We start from the raw sequence: 18587 nt of genomic DNA, 5'->3' as shown, positions 1-18587 counted from the left end.
GGGGACAGTCTTAGGGGACTGAGCCCTTCACCTACGGGGTTTGTGCTCACTCCGGGTAGTTAGTGTCAGGATTGAGTTAAATTGTGGGACACCCAGCCCTAAGAGAATTGCTTGGTATGGAAAACCCACACATTTGGTGTCAGAATTGTTGAGCATACAAAACAGATCACAGTAGTATATGGCCATGGTCAAGGCCCTGCTCATTGTTCTTTGGGCTGATGGAGCAGAGTCTCTGCCATGATACTTTCTAATGAGACTTCTGAGATTTCCATCCATCTTGTTTCCTGGGGGAGCTCTAAAGTGGTCCTGTGTATGCTCAGATTTCCAATAAAGTGGGGAAAGATATAGTGGGGAGAAAACAGATTCTTAATCTGAAATCTGCTGAGGTGTTGCTGACATTCCAGAGCTTTGTCCTTATGAATTGATTTCAGAGATCCTTGCGTCATTCATGTATTCACACAACACACCCATTGGACCTGCTGTATCTTCTATTTAGAGCATAGGTGTGGGAGCCAGACTGTCGAGGTTTGAATCCCAGCTGTGTGACTTGGCCGTGTTACCCTTGCCTCATCTGTAACACGGGCATGCTAGGGTCCCTACCTAATAGGGTTATTATAACGCACAAGTTAATACACCCCACGAGGGTTACCCCGCACCTGGCCCATCAGGAGAGCTCATAAGTATTCGCCTTATTTTTATAAGCATCACCACCATATCATTCCTCCACTCTACCCAACCCATGCGGCCAGAACACAAACGTTAGACCCCAGTCCACCACAGACTTGGAGCTGTTCAGGTCTAAGGAGAACGAAAGATACTCAGAGGCTTAAAAATCCTGTGGGCTAACTCTTGTAGTCGAGAGTGTGTGCAGCCCAGAGCCCTGGGAGCTCAGGGAGGGGAGGACAAAGGTGATTCTGCCTGGGGTGTGGAGGGGCTGGCGGGAGGAAGTCACCGCGCGCTGGCCAGCAGCACCGGGGGTGAGGGGCGTGGACAAGGCTCCCTGGAGCAGAAGGCCCCGGAAATACCTCCTGCAGTGGTCACGGTGCCCTTCAGACCGGTAATTGTCACCAAAGGTGACCCTCTCAGCAGCATCCAGCCTGTGAACCACCTGGTCCTCCCCAGACCACACCCCCCTCCAGGGCCTCTCGCACACCTGCCCTCCTGCCCCTCTGCCTGGGCCTGCTGTGGCCAGTGTGCTCACTCCCTCTGACTTCTGCGGCCTCTCGAGGCTTGGTGTCAGACCCTCCTCTCTTTGCTCTCTCCATTTCTTCCTCTCTCCTCAGCCCTGGCTGCATATTGGAATCAGCTGCAGAGCTTTTAAAAGACACTCAGGCCTGGGCCCCACCCCAAACCAGCTGATTCAGACTCTCTGCGGGTGGGGTGTGAACACCTGTATTTTTACTAAGCTCCCCGGTGCCTCTAATGGACAGCTGGGGGAGAGAGCCATCGCCTCAGACAACCCCAGAGAGCCTTGTATATGGGCCGCTCCCAGCTTTCCTGCCCCGGCACGTCAGCCTCGCTCATCAGCACACCTGGGGCACGGCAGGCGCCCTCTCCTGATGCAGACCCCAGGTCAGAGGGCACCCCCTCTCTGAGCCATCAGGGTGGGACCTCCTCCCAACCTATCACAGCGTTACATTTTATTCCTTTATATGGCTGCCTACCCTTTGAAGTTCCCTTGTTTTCTGTCTTTGTTTACTTATTTCTCTGGCTTCCTTCTGCTGGAAGTAAGTTCTTAAGGGGTGGGGAGCGTGCTCTGTCCTGCTCAGGGCTATATCTTCAGCTCCTATAACAGCACATAGTAGATGCTTTAAGAAATGTATTGAATAAATTAATGGATTTTAAGTGCTTAGTGTTTGTGGAATAAATGAGTTATACATGCCTAATAAATGTTGAATAAGTGAATAAGTTTTTAGTGCTTTTTTTGACTGAATGAATTTTTTGGACCGAATGATTTGTAAGAACGTGGTAGGTGTGGGAATTCCCTGGCGGTCCAGCGGTTAGGGCTCCGCGCTTTCACTGCCAAGGGCCCAGGTTCCATCCCTGGTCGGGCAACTAAGATCCCACAAGCCCCGCAGTGCGGCCCAAAAAAAAAAAAAGAATGTGGTAGGTGTTTGTTGTATGAGTGAGTGAATGAATGAATGAGTTTTAAGGATTAACTAGTTCTTTTTTTTTTTTTAATTTATTATTTTTGGCTGCGTTGGGTCTGTTGCTGCTCGCAGGCTTTCTCTAGTTGTGGCGAGTGGGGGCTGCTCTTTGTTGCGGTGCGTGAGCTTCTTACTGCAGTGGCTTCTCTTGTTGCAGAGCACGGGCTCTAGGCGTGCAGGCTTCAGTAGTTGTGGCTCGCGGGCTCTAGAGTGCAGGCTTACTAGTTGTAGTGCACTGGCTTAGTTGCTCCAAGGCGTGTGGGTTCTTCCCGGACCAGGGCTCGAACCCGTGTCCCCTGCGTTGGCAGGCAGATTCTTAATCACTGCGCCACCAGGGAAGCCCAAGGACTAACTAGTTCTTACTGGACAAATGAATGACTTGTATGTGCCCCGAAACTGCTGAATCGCCACTGTGTCCCTGGAGGAGTCATTGTTCTCCCAGAGCCCCTGAGAGTAGCCCTCAGACTTGGTGCCACAACGCTGAGCTATCCAGAGCTCACAGGTCCCACTGAGCCCCCATCACAATGACTGGGTCATGCTTCCATAAAGGAGAAACATCTGGAATAGATCAGGGCAGCCCTAGACACAGAGGCTATATAGGATGGAGACCCTGGATACCTACTTAGCCCCTCTCATCCAAGGCCTGTGAGGGGCAGCATACACACACACACACACTCTCTCTCCCCCCGACACATTACTGTCAGCTTCTTCCCAAGGGCAGACACACTTGGGCACCACGCAAGCCCTACCCACCCTCAGGTCATGGACCCCAACTGAGACGGTGCTTCCTGGTGCAGAATGAAGTTGTCATTCATCCACTCATTTATTCAGCAGATATTTATTAATGGCCTACTGTGCGTCAGGCTTGTGCCACAGGTGCAGGCAGTGACTCACATTCAGTGCCTCACAAACTTTACATACGGCAAACAATTAATTACATGGTAAATTACTTAACATATATGTATATATTTTTAATATTTATTTATTTGTTTTTGGCTGCATTGGGTCTTAGTTGGGGCACGCAGGGTCTTCCTTGTGGCGTGCGGGCTCTTCATTGCGGCACGTGGGCTTCTGTCTAGTTGTGGCGGGCGGGCTCCAGAGCGTGTGGGCTCTGTAGTTGCGGCACGCGGGCTCTTTAGTTGAGGCGCGTGGGCTCAGTAGTTGCGGCGTGTGGGCTTAGTTGCCCCGCGGTATGTGGGATTTTAGTTCCCCAACCAGGGATCGAACCCATGTCCCCTGCATTAGAAGGCAGATTCTTAACCCTGGACCACCAGGGAGGTCTCTACTTACATATGTTGATGCAGGTACCACCAAAGGGAAATGCAGAGAGCTCAGGTTGGGGATTGAACAGGTTGGTGAGAAACGAAGCTTAGGTGGAGAAAGTGTCATTTGCCCTGAGTCTTGAGAAAGAATTACCTAGGTAAAGGAAGGGGAGCAGGAATGGCATGTACAAAGGTCCTGAGACAGCAGGAAAGATGGGTGTGAGGGGAACTGAAAGAGGGACATTGTGGCCTGGGCTCCAAGAGCAAGGGGAAGAGGAAAGGGAGCCTGGAGGACTGAGAGGAAGGTTTTGAATTTTATTGTGTGGAAAAGGGCCCTTAGGAGAGCAGGAAGAGAAGCAGAGACACCAGTGAGGCTGTGGTGTAGTGAACCAGTGAAAGTCACAGCAGCTCAGACCAGAGGGCTGGTGGGAGAGAAAGATGGACTCGGATATGCTGTGGGGAGAGTCAACAGGACGTGGGGTGGTGAGTTGGACGTGTGGAGTGAGGGAGAGGAAGTGTGAAGGATGACATTGACGTTTCCAGTTTGAGCCCTTGGGTGGAAGTAAGTGCCTTTTGCTGAGATGCAGAGGAAGCAGATGGCCAGTTGCATTCCTGTTCTGACAGATATTCTGGTGTACCACCCTGTTGACACCTCTTGTCTTGATTTGGCCAATAAAATGTAGTTTGCAGAAGTGACACGTGTCATTCCTGAGCAGGAACTTTAAGGGCCATTGCATGGTTCAACCATGTCTTTTCCCTCTGAGATTGGCAGGGTCTCAGATGAAGGGCTACTCCCTCAACTGGGAACAAAGCTGACATGAGCGGGGCCCTTGGCCAATCCATGACGGACATGCAGTATGAACTAGAAACAAACCCTTGTTGTGTAAGCCTCTGAGCACTTGGGGTCCTTTGTTAGTGTAGCGTAGCTCAGCCCATCCTGACTATCCTGAGAAGGAGCAAGTTTTGTGGTTGGGAGAGATCAAGAGGTCAGGTTGGGAATGTTCAGTTTGCAGTGCATATGAGATACAGTCATGGTGGTGTCAAGTAAGCAGGTAAGTACCTGAGTTTGGAACTCAGAAGAGCAATTGGATCTGGAGATAATTTATTGTGTGTCACCAATGAAGAAAATGAGAATCACGAGGTGCAGGAGTCTGCCTGTGATCACTGGGAGGGCTGGTGCTTGAGCTCAGGACTGCCTTACTTCAGGAATGAAACAGCTGGGGTCAGTCCCAACTCTGCCACCTCATAGTCATATGGTCTAGGACACATTACTTCCTTCCTGTTTCCTCATGTGTAAGCTGGAGATAATAATGATATCTACCCCATGGAGCTGTTGTGAGGGTTAAGAGAAATAACAAATGTCAGGTGCTTAGACAAGGACCTGGACCATAGAAGGGTCATACGTGGTAGCTGTTGTTATAGATGTTGTTTTGTTGTTGTTGTTTTGTCATGTAACTAAAATGTCCAGAGGTGGGAAGTGGAATCGGGTTGGCTTCAGGTCCAGGCTTGATGTAGAGACTCAAATGATGACTACAGCCCCCAGATTGTCTGTAACTCTCAGCCCCTTTCACAGATGGTTCTCCCCTCGTGGTCACAAGATGGCTACAGTGATTCCATCTTTCACATCCTCTCCAGCTCGGGGTAAAAGGGAAAAGCACAGTCTTCAGCCCCAGCACTTCTAGCAAAGACATCACTAGGTCTCTGGTTTTGATTGGGTTGTGTGATTTGTTCCTGACCTTGAGAAGAAGCCCTCCTCTAGCCCATTGGGTGGAGGTCAGAGCGGGCAGGTTCTCAAAGGGAAATCTGGGCTGTTGTTGGAAAAAGAAGTCATGGAGGCTGGGGGAGCAAACTACAAATGTCTAACACTGGAAGGCTTGTGTTTTTCCCTTTTCCTCTGCTCTGTGAGGTTCCGGCAGATATTGTGGCCCCACAGAGCAGGGCCCTTCAGAGCCAGGACACTGGGGCCATGGTGCTTGCCTGTCCGTCTGCTGTTCTAGCCTCCAGGCTTTGGGGGCCTGATAAGGAAGCATTCTCTCAGCTCAGAGTTCCCCAGCTTCTTCACAAATGACAGTCTGGGGGCACTTACACAGATACACCATTAGTTGCCTGCTCTACTAACAGACGCTGATGTTTTCTGGGAACCAGTGTGGCCAGCCCCAGGGATGAGTCCTCAGTGGCCCAAGGGCAATCAGGATGATCATAGACTCTGGCTTCACCAGCTTCTCTGGCAACTGGAGTGGCCATAAGGGACCACATCCTGGCCAATGAGACATAAAAGAATGTCTGTGGAGGTAGGGGCAATGTTCTGGCAATGTTCTCCTTCCTGATGAGGGTCAGATCGGTGAGAACACTCTGACATCATCCCTTTCTTTACCCCTCGCCAGTAGTTCAGTGAGAGGCATGGCTGTGGCTGCCAGCTTGTGACCACGGGGCCACAAGCCAAAGATGTAAGCCAGCAGCACGCTGCGGGACGGCAGTGGGGGAGAAAGAGAAAACACCTGACGTCATTTCCCTGTACCAAGCGTGGAGCTGCCATATCTGGCCTCCTTGTTACATGAGATAATGAAATGTCTTCATTGCCCAGGACACCACTGGATGGTATTGTTACTTGCAGCCAAATGCCTCCCACCTGACTCACCCACTGTCGCTTGCTTCTCATTGTGCCACTGCCTTGGCCCCATTTGTTCCCCTCCACCATCCGCAGCTGCCTTCTTTGCACACAGCACCGTGTCTTAGTCAAGGTCCTCAGATGCCAGCAGCAAAAGCCTTGCTTGACAGTCTTGGGCAGAGGCAGGTTTATCAGTGGCTTACAGAATCAACAGGAGGCCAGAGGAGCAATTGTAGAAAACAGGCAGGAGCCAAGCAACACTGGAAGAAAGGAACGCCAGGGTCCCTAGCAAGTGACATGTAGGAAAAGTCAGATCCACATCCCCCGCTACTGCAGGACACCCTCCAGCCTTTTATGCTCTGCTGAGGTCCTGTGCCCACCCCTGGCTGTGCTTCTGTAATTGTGGGGAGGGGGAAGAACTCCTGCCAAAGATATGCGAAGGAACAGTTATAATAGCAGGGACCATGAGGTAGATGGTATTATCCCCATTTTACGGACTGAAATTGAGTCACAGTTTCAGTAACCAGTCCATGGCACACCAGTATCTGAACCCAAGCCGTCTGGCTCTCATAACAAGAGGTTCCCCATCAGGAAGATCAGAGTGCTTTTAGGAAGAGGGAGTTGGACAGAGACAGCTAGAAAGGGACCAGTGTGCACCGGTCCCTGAATCCCAGAGAGGCTGTGGGTATCATACACTCAGTCTGTGAACGTCACAAGCAGACTCAGCTGCACCTGCTCGGGGAAGGGATTTGTGCAAAGAGACCAGGGCCTCAAGAACATCTGTGTGTTTTCATAGAAGGGAGCAAAGCGAATTGGGGGTTTCCGACTGAGCTGGAAACAAAATGCCATCAGCAAAGCCCATCTGTCAGAGGTTTTTGCATAAGCAAGTCAGGGTCGCATCGGGGCCACTGCGTTTCCCAACCAGCCCAAACGTGACCTCAAAGGACTAATCCTCTGAACTCTGCCAGGCTGGCCCAAGGGCACAGCTGGGCTGCCAAGCGGAGCCAACAGTGCCCTCAGCTGGTCGGGATACCCCAGCCTGGCCTGGGATCCAGGGCCCAGCAGAGTTTGGGGCTGCCCTCAGGCCCTCATCTCTGGCGAAGCTGAAGACCAGTCACCGAAAGTCACAAACCAGCAGCCCCTGCTCAAATCAGGCCCGCATACTTACTTTGTTGGCCCTCATTGTGGTGTGTGTTGGTAATTCATCTGTTGACTAAGAATACATGTAAGTAATGCAAATGGTAGCCAGTGGTGTGCAATAAAAAGTAAGGCTCCTTTCTGCCCCTTCTTCCAAAACACAGATCCTGGGGATACACAGTAGGTCACATTCTTATGGGGAGGGAGGCCAGGAATAAATCAGAGACATAAGTGAGTATAAGTACTAAAGAAAATAAATGAAGCAGGGATGGGGCTGGGAGTGGAGAGGAAAGATACCCAGTTTCCCTCCCCAGGGGCAACCACCATGAGCAGTTTCTTGAAAATCCTTTTAGAGGTCATCTCTGCATGTTAGTTTGTTGCTGTCATAGCTGTTGTTTTTGTTTTTCAGATTGGGAGATGTTGCATACAGTTCTAGATTTCTGGTTTCTCTTGAAAAATCCCATGATCAGGCATCCACATGCCTGCAAGGCTCGGTTGCAGGAGCTGAGGCCCAGCTGCCCCTTTAGAGGACGCCTCTGCTGTCCAGGTCACCGCAGCTTCACCTGGCCTCCATCTCCCTTAACTAGCCCGACCCTGGGGACTCTCCATTTTCCTGCCCCTTCTCTGCCACCTCCCCTGTATGCCTCCCCGTGGTATCTTCAGGAATGCTCATGGGGAACCAGGAAGAGGGTGCACTCTTGCTCCCCACCCCCACCTCTCCCCTCACCTGGTTCTCACTTTCTCAAAGGCTATAGGCTCCCCTTCTTTTTTGCTCCATGAATCTGCTTCATGCTTCCCCGGCGGTGCCTCTCTGCCAGCTAACTCCATACCTCTAGGCATGAGTTGTGAAATGCCTCCTACACGTGTACACGTGCACGCGCACACAGGAGGCCTTCCACTTACTCAAAACACCAACACTCACTGACTCACATGAGTCAGTCACATCACTCACAATGGCCATGTCCACTCCTACATTCCAAGGGAAAGTAATTGTTAGTCACCTTGAGTCAGATGCCCAGGCCGACCCAGCAGTCTGCTGCCCTGAATAAAATCAGTTCTGTTGGCAGGAGAAAGGGGCACAGCTGCTGGGACAAGCAGCAGGTTCTGCCACAGGCCATGATCTACTTTCCCCTTCCTTCCCCACTGAGGGTTTCATCTTCCAGAAGCTCAGGGTAGAGACAAAGGGAAGTGATCCTCCAGAGTACTTTATGTTGCCGGGCGGAAGAAGAATGAACTCCCTTCCCCAGAGGTCTGCAAGTCAGGATGCACTAAACACATCAGGTCAGGTAGAGGCTGTCTGTTCGCTCATTCATACACTAGTGAACGAGTGTCCTGGACACTATTCCAGGAGCTGGGGCTACACCAGTGAACAACACAGATAGCCCTGCCATTCTGGAACTGATAATTTAGTGATGGAGATAATCAGTAAATAGCAAACTAATTTCAATTAGTGGTAACCTCTAAGGAAAAAGAAGAAAGCAGACTGACAGAGAAAGGCTCCTAGAGTGGTTTGGGAAGGCTTCATTAAAGAATGAATATCAAGTTAGGGAACCAGCCTGGTGAAGGACCGAGGAAGGATACCCACATATCCTGGATGGGGCCTGATATGTCAGAAGAACAGAAGGCCAGTGTGATGGGAGAGGCACATCCCTTAGTTGGGGCTGGGGAGAGGCATCAGGGAGACTGGCCAGTCCTGTGGGGCTCATGAGCCAGCAGAAGGAATTTGGATTTTATTCTAATGCAGTAAGAAGCCACTGGGGACATGTCAGCAAAGAAGCAATAGGAGCTGATCTGCCAGCTCTCATAGTATCAATATTTATTAATCACACAGATTTCTAGAGACATTCCCTCCCCCAAATCCACCAGTGCTCATGGTGATTCCTCCATCTTTTTCACTTCCTTTCTGGCGGGGTGGCTGGTCAGGTGGACTACAAAACAAATGGACAACCGTGCAGCCTCTGTGTACAACCACCAGTAGACAGGACTCATGGGGGGCAGAGGAACATGTTCAGTGACACCACAGGGAACAGTCAGCCAGATCCTGAAAGTGGGAAGCTCCACAGGACAAGTGACCTCATTCCTTCCATAAGTAAATAGCATCAAGATGGGGGAGGGGGGATTGTAGAGTAGTGGGGACTTAAGAAATATATATGCCAAAGCAGAGTACAGATCTTGTTTGGATCCTGATTTGAACAAGTCAACTTTCAAAAGACATCTTTGAGACAATGCGGGGAAATGTAATGCAGTTGGGGTATTACGTGACATTAAAGAATTCTTATTTATTTAGATGGGTACGGTAAAGGTATCGTGGTTCTTTTTTTTTTTTTTTTTGAAGGCCTTACATGCTAGAGATACAAGCTAAATTATTTATAGGTAAAATGGTCTGATGTCTGGGATTTATTCTAAAATATTCTGCCAAAAACAAAGTGGAGGAGTAGGGGAACAGATGAAACAGGAATGGCAAATAGTTAATAGTGTTGAAGCTGGTGGGGTGGCTTATCGTGTCCTTCTCTCTGCTTTTGGGTATGTTTGAAATTTTCCATAATAAAACGGTTTTTCTGTTTTTGCTTGTTTGTTTTTAAATGAGTAAAGCTGTCAAAAACAAAAGGTCATTCTCCGGGAACAGTAACATCATATCTCACCGTTGCCTTTTCTCCCTTTTCAGCATGGCAGGGAAGGCGCCCCTGCAGCCTGCCAGCCCTCGTGCACACCTGCTGCTTGCTCTGCCCCGCTGAGCCACTCAGTCTGGAGGCCCCGGGACAGCGCCTGCCTCGTGAGGTTGTCCTGGCTCAGTTGTCCACAGCGATGGTGGAGAACTGGACTGCACAGGCTCACAACCTTCCCGACAGGCTTCAGGGGCCAGAATCCTTCATCCTGGGACTGGTGGCCCTGAACAATGGCTGAGGGCCAGGGGACCCCATAAAGTTCGTCTGCAGCTTTCAGGGGCCAGTAGCACCTCAGTGCCCGGGAATATGACCACCTATCGGCCCATTCCCAATGATGCTGTGGACCTGGCGGTCAGCTGTGGGACCAGGGCAGCCGATGTCCTCCCCGGCCCGCACACAGGGGACTACGCTCCCATGGGATTCTGGGTCCAGAACGGCAGCATGCCCCAGCCTGTGGGTGAGAGCCCAGCCAGTGCCACCACCCGCCCCAGTCCCACCACCCCCGCAGTGCCCAAGATGGGCGTGCGGGCAAGAGTGGCCGACTGGCCACCCAAGCGGGAGGCCCTGAGAGAACAGAACAACCCCAGCCCCTCACAGGACACAGATGGCACAAAGGCCACAAAGGTGGCCCATTCCATGAGAAGCGTACAGAACGGACAGCCCCCCGCCAGCACCCCGGCTTCCTCAGGGTACAAAGCCTTGCACCGACTCTCTAGGAGAAGGTCTAAGGATGTGGAGTTCCAGGACGGGTGGCCCCGGTCCCCCGGCAGGGCCTTCCTCCCGCTGCGGCACCGCAGCAGCAGCGAGATCACCCTCAGCGAGTGCGACCTGGAGGACGCGGTGGAGCCCCGGGGCGCCCGGCACACGGGGGCACTGCCGCTCTTCCGCGAGTATGGGAGTACGTCCTCCATCGACGTGCAGGGCGTGCCCGAGCAGAGCTTCTTCGACATCCTCAATGAGTTCCGCAGCGAGCAGCCCGAGGCCCGGGGCGCCCCGAGCCTCACTGAGCTCCTGCGGGCCGATCCCGGCCCACACGTCGCGGGAGGCGGCGGTGGAGCCAAGGGGGACGCCCGCAACGGGCAGCCCGCCAAGGACGGCCTGCTGCCACTGCAGCCCATGAAGGAGAAGGAGAAGGCCCGGAAGAAGCCCGCGCGGGGCCTGGGCGGCGGCGACGCGGTGGACTCGTCCATCTTCCGGAAGCTGCGGAGCAGTAAAGCCGAGGGCGAAGCGTCCCGGTGCCCCGGGGAGGCCGAGGACGGCCGGAGCCCCCCGGAGGCCAGCAGGCCGTGGGTCTGCCAGAAGAGCTTTGCCCATTTCGACGTGCAGAGCATGCTGTTCGACCTCAACGAGGCGGCCGCCAACCGGGCGTCCACGGCCCAGCGGCGGAACACGACCACCGGGGCCTCGGCCGCCTCGGCCATGGCGTCCCTCACGGCGTCGCGGGCCCACAGCCTCGGCGGCCTGGACCCCGCCTTCACCAGCACGGAGGACTTGAACTGCAAGGAGAACCTGGAGCAGGACCTCGGCGACGACAACAGCAACGACCTGCTCCTCAGCTGCCCCCACTTCCGCAACGAGATGGGCGGTGAGTGCGAGCGCAACGTGAGCTTCTCCTGGGCGGCCGCGGGCTCCACGGGCGGCAGCGGTGGGAGCGGCGGAGAGGGCCGCCCGCCGGAGCCCGCCCTGAGCGCCTACCGCAGCAACGCCAGCATCTCGGTGCTGGAGGTGCCCAAGGAACAGCAGAGGACGCAGAGTCGCCCGCGGCAGTACAGCATCGAGCACGTGGACCTGGGCGCCCGCTACTACCAGGACTACTTCGTGGGCAAAGGTGAGGTGGGGGCGGACAGGCGGGCAGCACCTGGTCTGTGAGATTGTCACTGCTCATTCATTCGCTGTCTGCCAGGCCCTGCCCTGGGCACCGAGGATGCAGAAAGACACAAGACCTCCCTCAGAGAGGGGCCGTGAGGATGCAGGGAGTACAGCCTCATGACACATGGGTAGCACTTCAAAACCCTGAGCTACGTGAAACAGTAGATATGCATTAACTTAGCAAATATGTGCTTGGGTCAGCTATGTGCCAGGGCAATTTCTAGAGCTGGGGGATACAGTATTGACCAGCTTGAAACGAAAACCTTGTCTCCCTAATGTCTTAGTGGGGTAAGACAAACAATAAAACTAGATAAATACGTAAACTGTCTAAGGTATGGTGGGTGGTGAGTGCGGTGGAGAAAAGTAAAGCAGGGAAGAGGGAAACAGTGTCATTGCCAGGGGTTGCATTTTCAGTAGGGAATGGTCAGGGAGGGCCTTCTAGGTGGGTGCCCTTTGAGTGCTGAGGTGAAGGAGGTGAGGGAGGGAGCCTTGTGGAGATCGAGGACAGTGTTCCTGACACGGGAAACAAGTACAGTAGTCCTGGAATACTGGAGGAATAGGACAGAGGCCAGTGTTGCTGGGACAGAGTGACTGAGGGAGAGTGGAAGGAGCTGAGACAGGTGACAGGGGCAGATCATGTGGGACTCTGTGAGCCACAGTGAGGACTCTCACTTTTACCCTGAGTGAGATGGGGCCGCAGGAAAGTTCTGAGCAGGAGAGGGCCTTGACCTGACTCAGGTATTCTCAGCCTCCCTCTAGGGAACAGGCTGTGGGGACAGGGGAGGCTGGGAGACCAAGGAGGAGGCTGCTGCAGTGGTCCAGGCAGGAGATGATGATGGGCAGGTCTAGGGGAGCCTAGGAGGGGGGAAGAAGCTGGCAGGTTCTGGATTCCCTTTGACGGCGGAGCTGTTGATGTTTGGAGGGTGTTAACACAGGCATCACACATGATTAAGTTCATTGGTGCTGATGAGGCAATCCTAGGAGGCAGCAGAGCATAGTGCAGAGATCACAAACCCAGGCAGCCTCAGGGACCAGGCAGGAGACAATAGAGGGAAGCAAACCAGGCAGGGGCTGCACAAAGGGCAGCTCCTGCTCAGCTCCAGCTCACTGTTGTCATCAGGAAGTAGAGACAAGCCCAGTTTTGCCAGCCTTTCCAATTTTTCTAGATTCTCCTGAAATTCAGATATTTTTAATATGGATTCTCCTATATCAATTCAGAATTGAATTGATATAGTAACAGGCTTAAACAACATAGTTTATTTCTCTCACATAAAAAAGTCCGGAGATGTGCAGCCCAGGACTGGTATGGTTACTCCTCAGAAACAGTGGAATGCCACCCTTAGTGCATGGCCTCCAAGCCCTCAGGGTGGTCTCCTGGTCCAAGATGGCTGCTGGAGTTCCAGCCGTCACATCCGTGTTTCCAGGCAAAGAAAAGGAGGAAAGGATTCGGGCGAAATGTCAAGTCAGCACCCCTACCTTTTTTTTTTTTTTCAAGTCAGCCCCTTTTAAAGAACATTCTCAGAAGTCCCAGCCAACTGCTTCTGGTTATTGGCCACACCTGTCTGCAAGGCAGGCTGGGAAATGTTAGTTTTTAGGTAGACATAGCCTCTCTCTTTTCTTCCTCCAAGAACAGAGAGTTTCTCTTAAAATGAAAGAAGGGAAGAATAGGTAATGGATAGGCAGCCAGTACTCCACAGCAACTAGTTTAAAAATTTTTTTAAAGCAGTATCCTAGTCAAATACAACAAATGTCAACTAGATCGTCCAGAGTACAGTCTCTGGAGGTCCACCAGTGTTGGAGTCCGACAGCCCTGGGTTTGGGATGTCTTTTTCATAGCTTATTAGCTACGTGACACATTTTACCCCTTGGACTCCGTGTCCTCATGTGAGGAGCAGAGATGATTGTAGCAGCATCACATGCCCAGAAACAAAATGACACAGAGACTGAAAATTAAGGGATGAAAAAAGAAGTTCAGACAGTCACTAACCAAGAGAAAACTGGTGAGGTGACATCAGTATCACACAAAATAGATTTCAAGGCTAAAAGCATTTGTTAGAAGAACCAAAAGGGCCATTTCTTATTGACTTCTTAAAAATTTACCAAGAAACTGTAATAGTTGTGAACCTTTGTATACCTGGCAACCTGTTTGAGGGGTATATAAATAAAAAACTAATACAGCGACAGGGAGACATGAACAAATCCACAACCCATGGGAGAAGTTGACAGGGTCGCTCTTTGAAATTGACTAATCTAGTAGCCAGAAAGTAAGGCTGAGAGGATTTGAAACCTGGTTTTGCATTTATATTATATTAATTTTCTACCTAAACCAACAGAGAACACGTTCTTTTCAACTTGCATGTAGGAATGCATACACGGAAGGACTGTGGTAAGGATCAAATAAGATTGTACATCAAAACAGTTCTTCATCAGGCAGATAGTGAGTATTTATAATGGAGCATTGAAAAGAAGCTGTTTTCTTTCAAAAAATGATTTCTTTGTAGCCCTGGAAACTCATAAATAAGTTAGTCATTGGTCAGTGTTTATTGATTGCCTATTCTATGCTAAGACCGCAAGGTACTGCGTATGCATTGGCGGAAAACAAAACAAAACAGATCCTGCAGCTGTTTCAGGAATGAACTGATATCTGTGGAGCACACTTATTCTGTTCTCTGACCAGCTGGGGAGATGGTTTAACCCACTGCAGGTGCTGTTCTGATTGGGACCATTAATTAACACACATTTTAGCCTTAGGTAAGCCTTTGATTCACCAAGAGCATCTCATGAGAATAGGAACCATCATTTAAATATTGAGAGCACTGGGGTGGGAAGGAATTTCTGGCAGTGCGTAGCTGCTGACTTCATGGACTTAAGACAGACTGCTGGTGGGCAACCACCACAAGCAGGAGATACTTGGGTTACATATCAGTTAGAACTGTTTGCCTGGAAGGATTATAAGACAGCAGCATATTTTTTTAAAAAGGGGAGACAGCTGTCATTTTGGGGAGAGAACAGGAGACTTCCTCCGTGACTTGTTAAAGACTTTGTCACCATAAGGAAAAAAAGAGTAGTGTTTAAGTTTTCTACGTCTATAGAAATATGGTTAGATAAAGGTGACGCTTGGGAACTGGAATCATGGTCCTTTTCTGTGACAAACATCATGCCCTGGGGGTAGTACTAGCCAACACATCTCATGTGCTTACTCTGTGCCCGGCCCTGTGCTGAGTGCTCCATGCTTATTAACCTATTTAGTCCTTACAACCAGCTGAGAGGGGGGAATCCATCCTTCCTGATACCATTGTACTGATGAGAATGCCATCAAGCGACTTGGGCCACACATCTAATGAGTCCAGGGCCCGGATTTCAGCCGGGCAGAAGCCTCTCTAGACTAGAATCTAACCACTTCACGAGGGCTAATTGGCAGCTAAGCTGCTGAACATTTGCAAATATGGGATAATCACAGCGAAGCTAGGTTTATAACATGGCACGCACTGCACTAAGCGTTTTTTGTTCGTAGCCTCATTTCACTCTCACATCGACTCTATGAATCATGGGTAGCATGAGGGGCCCCCATTTCCCAGATGAGAGCACTGAGACTCAGGAAATTTCTGTGACTGGCAAGGGGGTATAGTAAGGTGGGCTTTAACCTCTTACGGTCTCTCCATTGAGTGTGGTCGTGACCAGCCGTGAGGTTTGTGTGACCAGGATCCCAAGAGCCTGCACAAGAGCTCTGCACGGGTTGCACAAGAGCCTTCCCCGGCTGTCCTCTCAGCAGGCCTGCCATGGGCCGTCACCCCTCCTTTCCAGAGAGCTGACTCTGAGCTCACCTGCTCTTCCCTCTCAGAGCATGCCAATTACTTTGGCGTGGACGAGAAGCTGGGACCAGTGGCCGTGAGCATCAAGCGGGAGAAGCTGGAGGACCACAAGGACCACGGGCCTCAGTACCAGTACAGGATCATCTTCCGGACCCGCGAGGTAGGTCCCATCGCTATTGTTATTATTCCATAAATCACAGCCACTCACATCTATGAGCCCTTACTCTGTGCCAGGTTCTGTGGGCAAGTGCTTCCCCTGTTTCAACTCGTAATCCTTCCAACAGCCTCAGGAGAGCAGTCCTGTCAGTCTCCCCATTTTACAGAAAGGAAGACTGAGATTCAGAAACATGTCTGAAATCAGTGACTAAGTGGCCAGGATTGGAATCCAGTGTGTCTGACTGCAGAGCCCAAGATTCTGACATTTGCAAAAGATTAACTGTGATGAGCATAAAAAATAAAGGAAGAGATATAGGGGATTCTTTCAGGATTGTGAGATGCCCTGCAGAGTGGAAAGGAGAATTAAGGCAGCAAGTCTCGGGCAGGGCAGGAATTGGGGAATCTCAGCAGCAGGCATGCTGTTGATGTTGATCAGCTCAAAACACTCCCAGCCTGCCTACTTTCATTCAGAATAGAGGATCCCATTGTCCTGGCTTGGTCAGAGGTCTTCCCTTGGAATAAATGTCAGCTGTGGCTAGGGAACAAGGCCCGTTGGGGGCACCCTGCTCAATTAGGACTCTTAAGTTGTAAGTGGCAGAAATCTACTTCTATCTGGTTTAAGACAGAAATAGAATTCATTGGCTCATGTAACTGCAAATCCAGGGGTAGGAATGGCTTCAGGCATAGCTGGACCCAGGCACTCAAATGATGTCACCAGAACTCTGCCTCCTTATCTCTCCCGCTCAGCTGGCTCTGCTGCTTTTTGCATTGTGAATGTCATCCTCTTCTGCTACCAACAGGCTCTCTCCATGTCATGGGAAAATGGGGACCGGCTGCTCAAATCTTTTCCATCTTTATACTTTCTTCTCCACGTTCTTATCTGCTGAATCTCTGGGAAGGACTCTGATTGGCTCTGCTTGGATCACAAGCCTGGGCCAGTCACTGTTGTCAGGGATGATAGAGGACTCTGTCTAGATCTAGGACATGTGCTCCACCCTGGGTCCAGGGGCCGGGCCGGGCACTGTGATTGACAGTTCTGTCAGAGCCACCCACAGGTGGTGGTAGGGGGGCGGTTCCTCAGCAAAAGGTGGGGAGCTAGGCCAGTAGAAATGATAGAGACTTCCAAAAAACCTCAAAGGAAGACCTTTTCAGAAAAGGAGCAATCATCAGCTGGGCAGGCCCCCAAAATGGATCTCCCTCACCCCTGCATTACGCCATGCCCCTTGGGCCTGGCCTTTTGCGCAGACATGGGAGCCCAACAGGCAGGCACTGCCAGGGAGTTTGGATGTGGGGCGGGCCGATCCTGGACCTCATCCAGACCGGCAGATGCTGCACCGAGGGCCGTAGCCCCATCCCCTCGCAAAGACCTTCCCGCCGAGGGGGAATGAGATGACACAGATGGCAGCGTAGGGGAGGCAGCCCCAAAAACTTGGTGCCCCAGATCACAGGTGGTCACCGGCCCCTGAGTCTCCCCAGCACCCTCCTCCTTCCCCCTCCTCACCTTTCTGGCTAGATGAGCACCAGGGCAGAATGTGAGGTGACAGCTCACACTGTATCCAAGTGTTGTATGACATGTGGGGAGCTGCCAGGTGAAATGACAACGGCAATCATATACTAATCAATAATATCATCAGCTGCTGTTATACTGCAGATTTACTCAACACTGTGTGTCAGGCATTTTCTACACCGATTATGTATATTCACTCACTTAAACGTCGTGACAGTTCTATGATGAAGGCACTATAGTCCTCATTTACAACTGATGAAACAGGCACAGAAAGGTTAAGGGACCTCAGTGAGTGACGGGACGAAGTGTCGGCCCATGCTCCAGCCAGTGCCCGGCCGCCTCTGGGATTCCACTGACTTGGCTCAGACTGCATATCAGACCCATTCAAGAGTTATGAACTCAACTTAATGCCAGCATTTTATGTTATTGGTTTTGTTGTTGTTTTAAATGGAAACAAAATATGTAGAATGATTTTTTTTTTTTAATACCAGACTTTGTTGTAGGTACTGAGAGTCGTGAGACTCTAGTGTGGTCAGGGGATAATGTTTTGCTGTGGTTCCTATTCAGTAGGTTGGAAACTGGCTTGGTGCCATTCCTGGCTCGTTCCTGCCTCTGTTCACTTCCCACCCCCAGCGCCCACAAACTAGCCTCTGATCCACCCCAGGCTGGGCACAGGGCCTTCGCAGCTCAGGGGCACAGGCCCGGGGTTCATCCACTCCACGGAGATTCACTCAGCACCACCACCAGCCAGCCCCGTGCTGGGCACTGAGGAAACAGTGTAAACAAGGCAGCAGAGATGCTCAGGGGACTGCATTTTTGCTGGGGAGGCAGACAATACAGAGATACTCTTGTAAATTATACTACGTGGTACGTGATGACAAGGTGGAAAGTAAAGCAAGGAAGAGAGATAAGTGCGGGGGTGGTAAGATTTTTAGACAGGATGGTCAAGGGAGGTGTCACTCGGAAGGGAACATTTGAGTAAAAGACGTGAAGAAGATGAGAGGAGCCATGTGGACATCTGGAAGAGTGTTCCAGACACAGGGAACATCCAGTGCAAAGGTCCTGAGGCAGGACCAGGCCTGGCACAGTCACTCAGCAGCTATGAAACCTTGGGCACGTGGCTTCTTCTCTCAGAGCCTCTGTTTCCCCCATGGGAATCCCACTCTCACAGGACCATAGTGTGGGCTTGGGCTTGGTGAGGTTGCCCATATAAAGTAGGCAGTGCTGGGCCTGGCACTTGGGGAGAGCCCAGTGAGGATAGCTGTTGGGAGAGGTCTCAGTTTCTTGTCCCCTTGTCACATTCCAGTCAATCCTGTGACTTTTGGCCCACCGTGAGGTTCACAGCCACAAGCAGGCCTTTCTCTGCCCTCACACACATGCAGGCCACACGTATACTCAGTCCTGGCCCCAGCCCCTTGCAGAG

At 51.4% G+C, this 18587-nt stretch overlaps 1 protein-coding gene across 10 annotated transcripts in view; it reads left to right on the top strand.

Moving 5' to 3' along the window:
* SIPA1L3 (signal induced proliferation associated 1 like 3) overlaps positions 1-18587 on the top strand; it is a 236555-nt gene that overhangs the window by 130990 nt on the left and 86978 nt on the right. For all 10 annotated transcript variants that reach the window (XM_036833292.1, XM_036833293.1, XM_036833288.1 and 7 more), the window contains 2 exons: positions 9820-11648; positions 15531-15661. In XM_036833292.1, coding sequence (XP_036689187.1) covers positions 10127-11648; positions 15531-15661 — 1653 coding nt within the window. In that variant the 5' untranslated portion in view covers positions 9820-10126. The remainder of the gene's footprint in view (positions 1-9819; positions 11649-15530; positions 15662-18587) is intronic.

Source organism: Balaenoptera musculus, chromosome 19 (genome assembly GCF_009873245.2).
Source record: "Balaenoptera musculus isolate JJ_BM4_2016_0621 chromosome 19, mBalMus1.pri.v3, whole genome shotgun sequence".
Classification (NCBI taxonomy): Eukaryota; Metazoa; Chordata; class Mammalia; order Artiodactyla; family Balaenopteridae; genus Balaenoptera; species Balaenoptera musculus.
The sequence above is the reverse complement of the archived record's forward strand: the minus strand, read 5'-3'. Positions and strand labels throughout refer to the sequence as shown.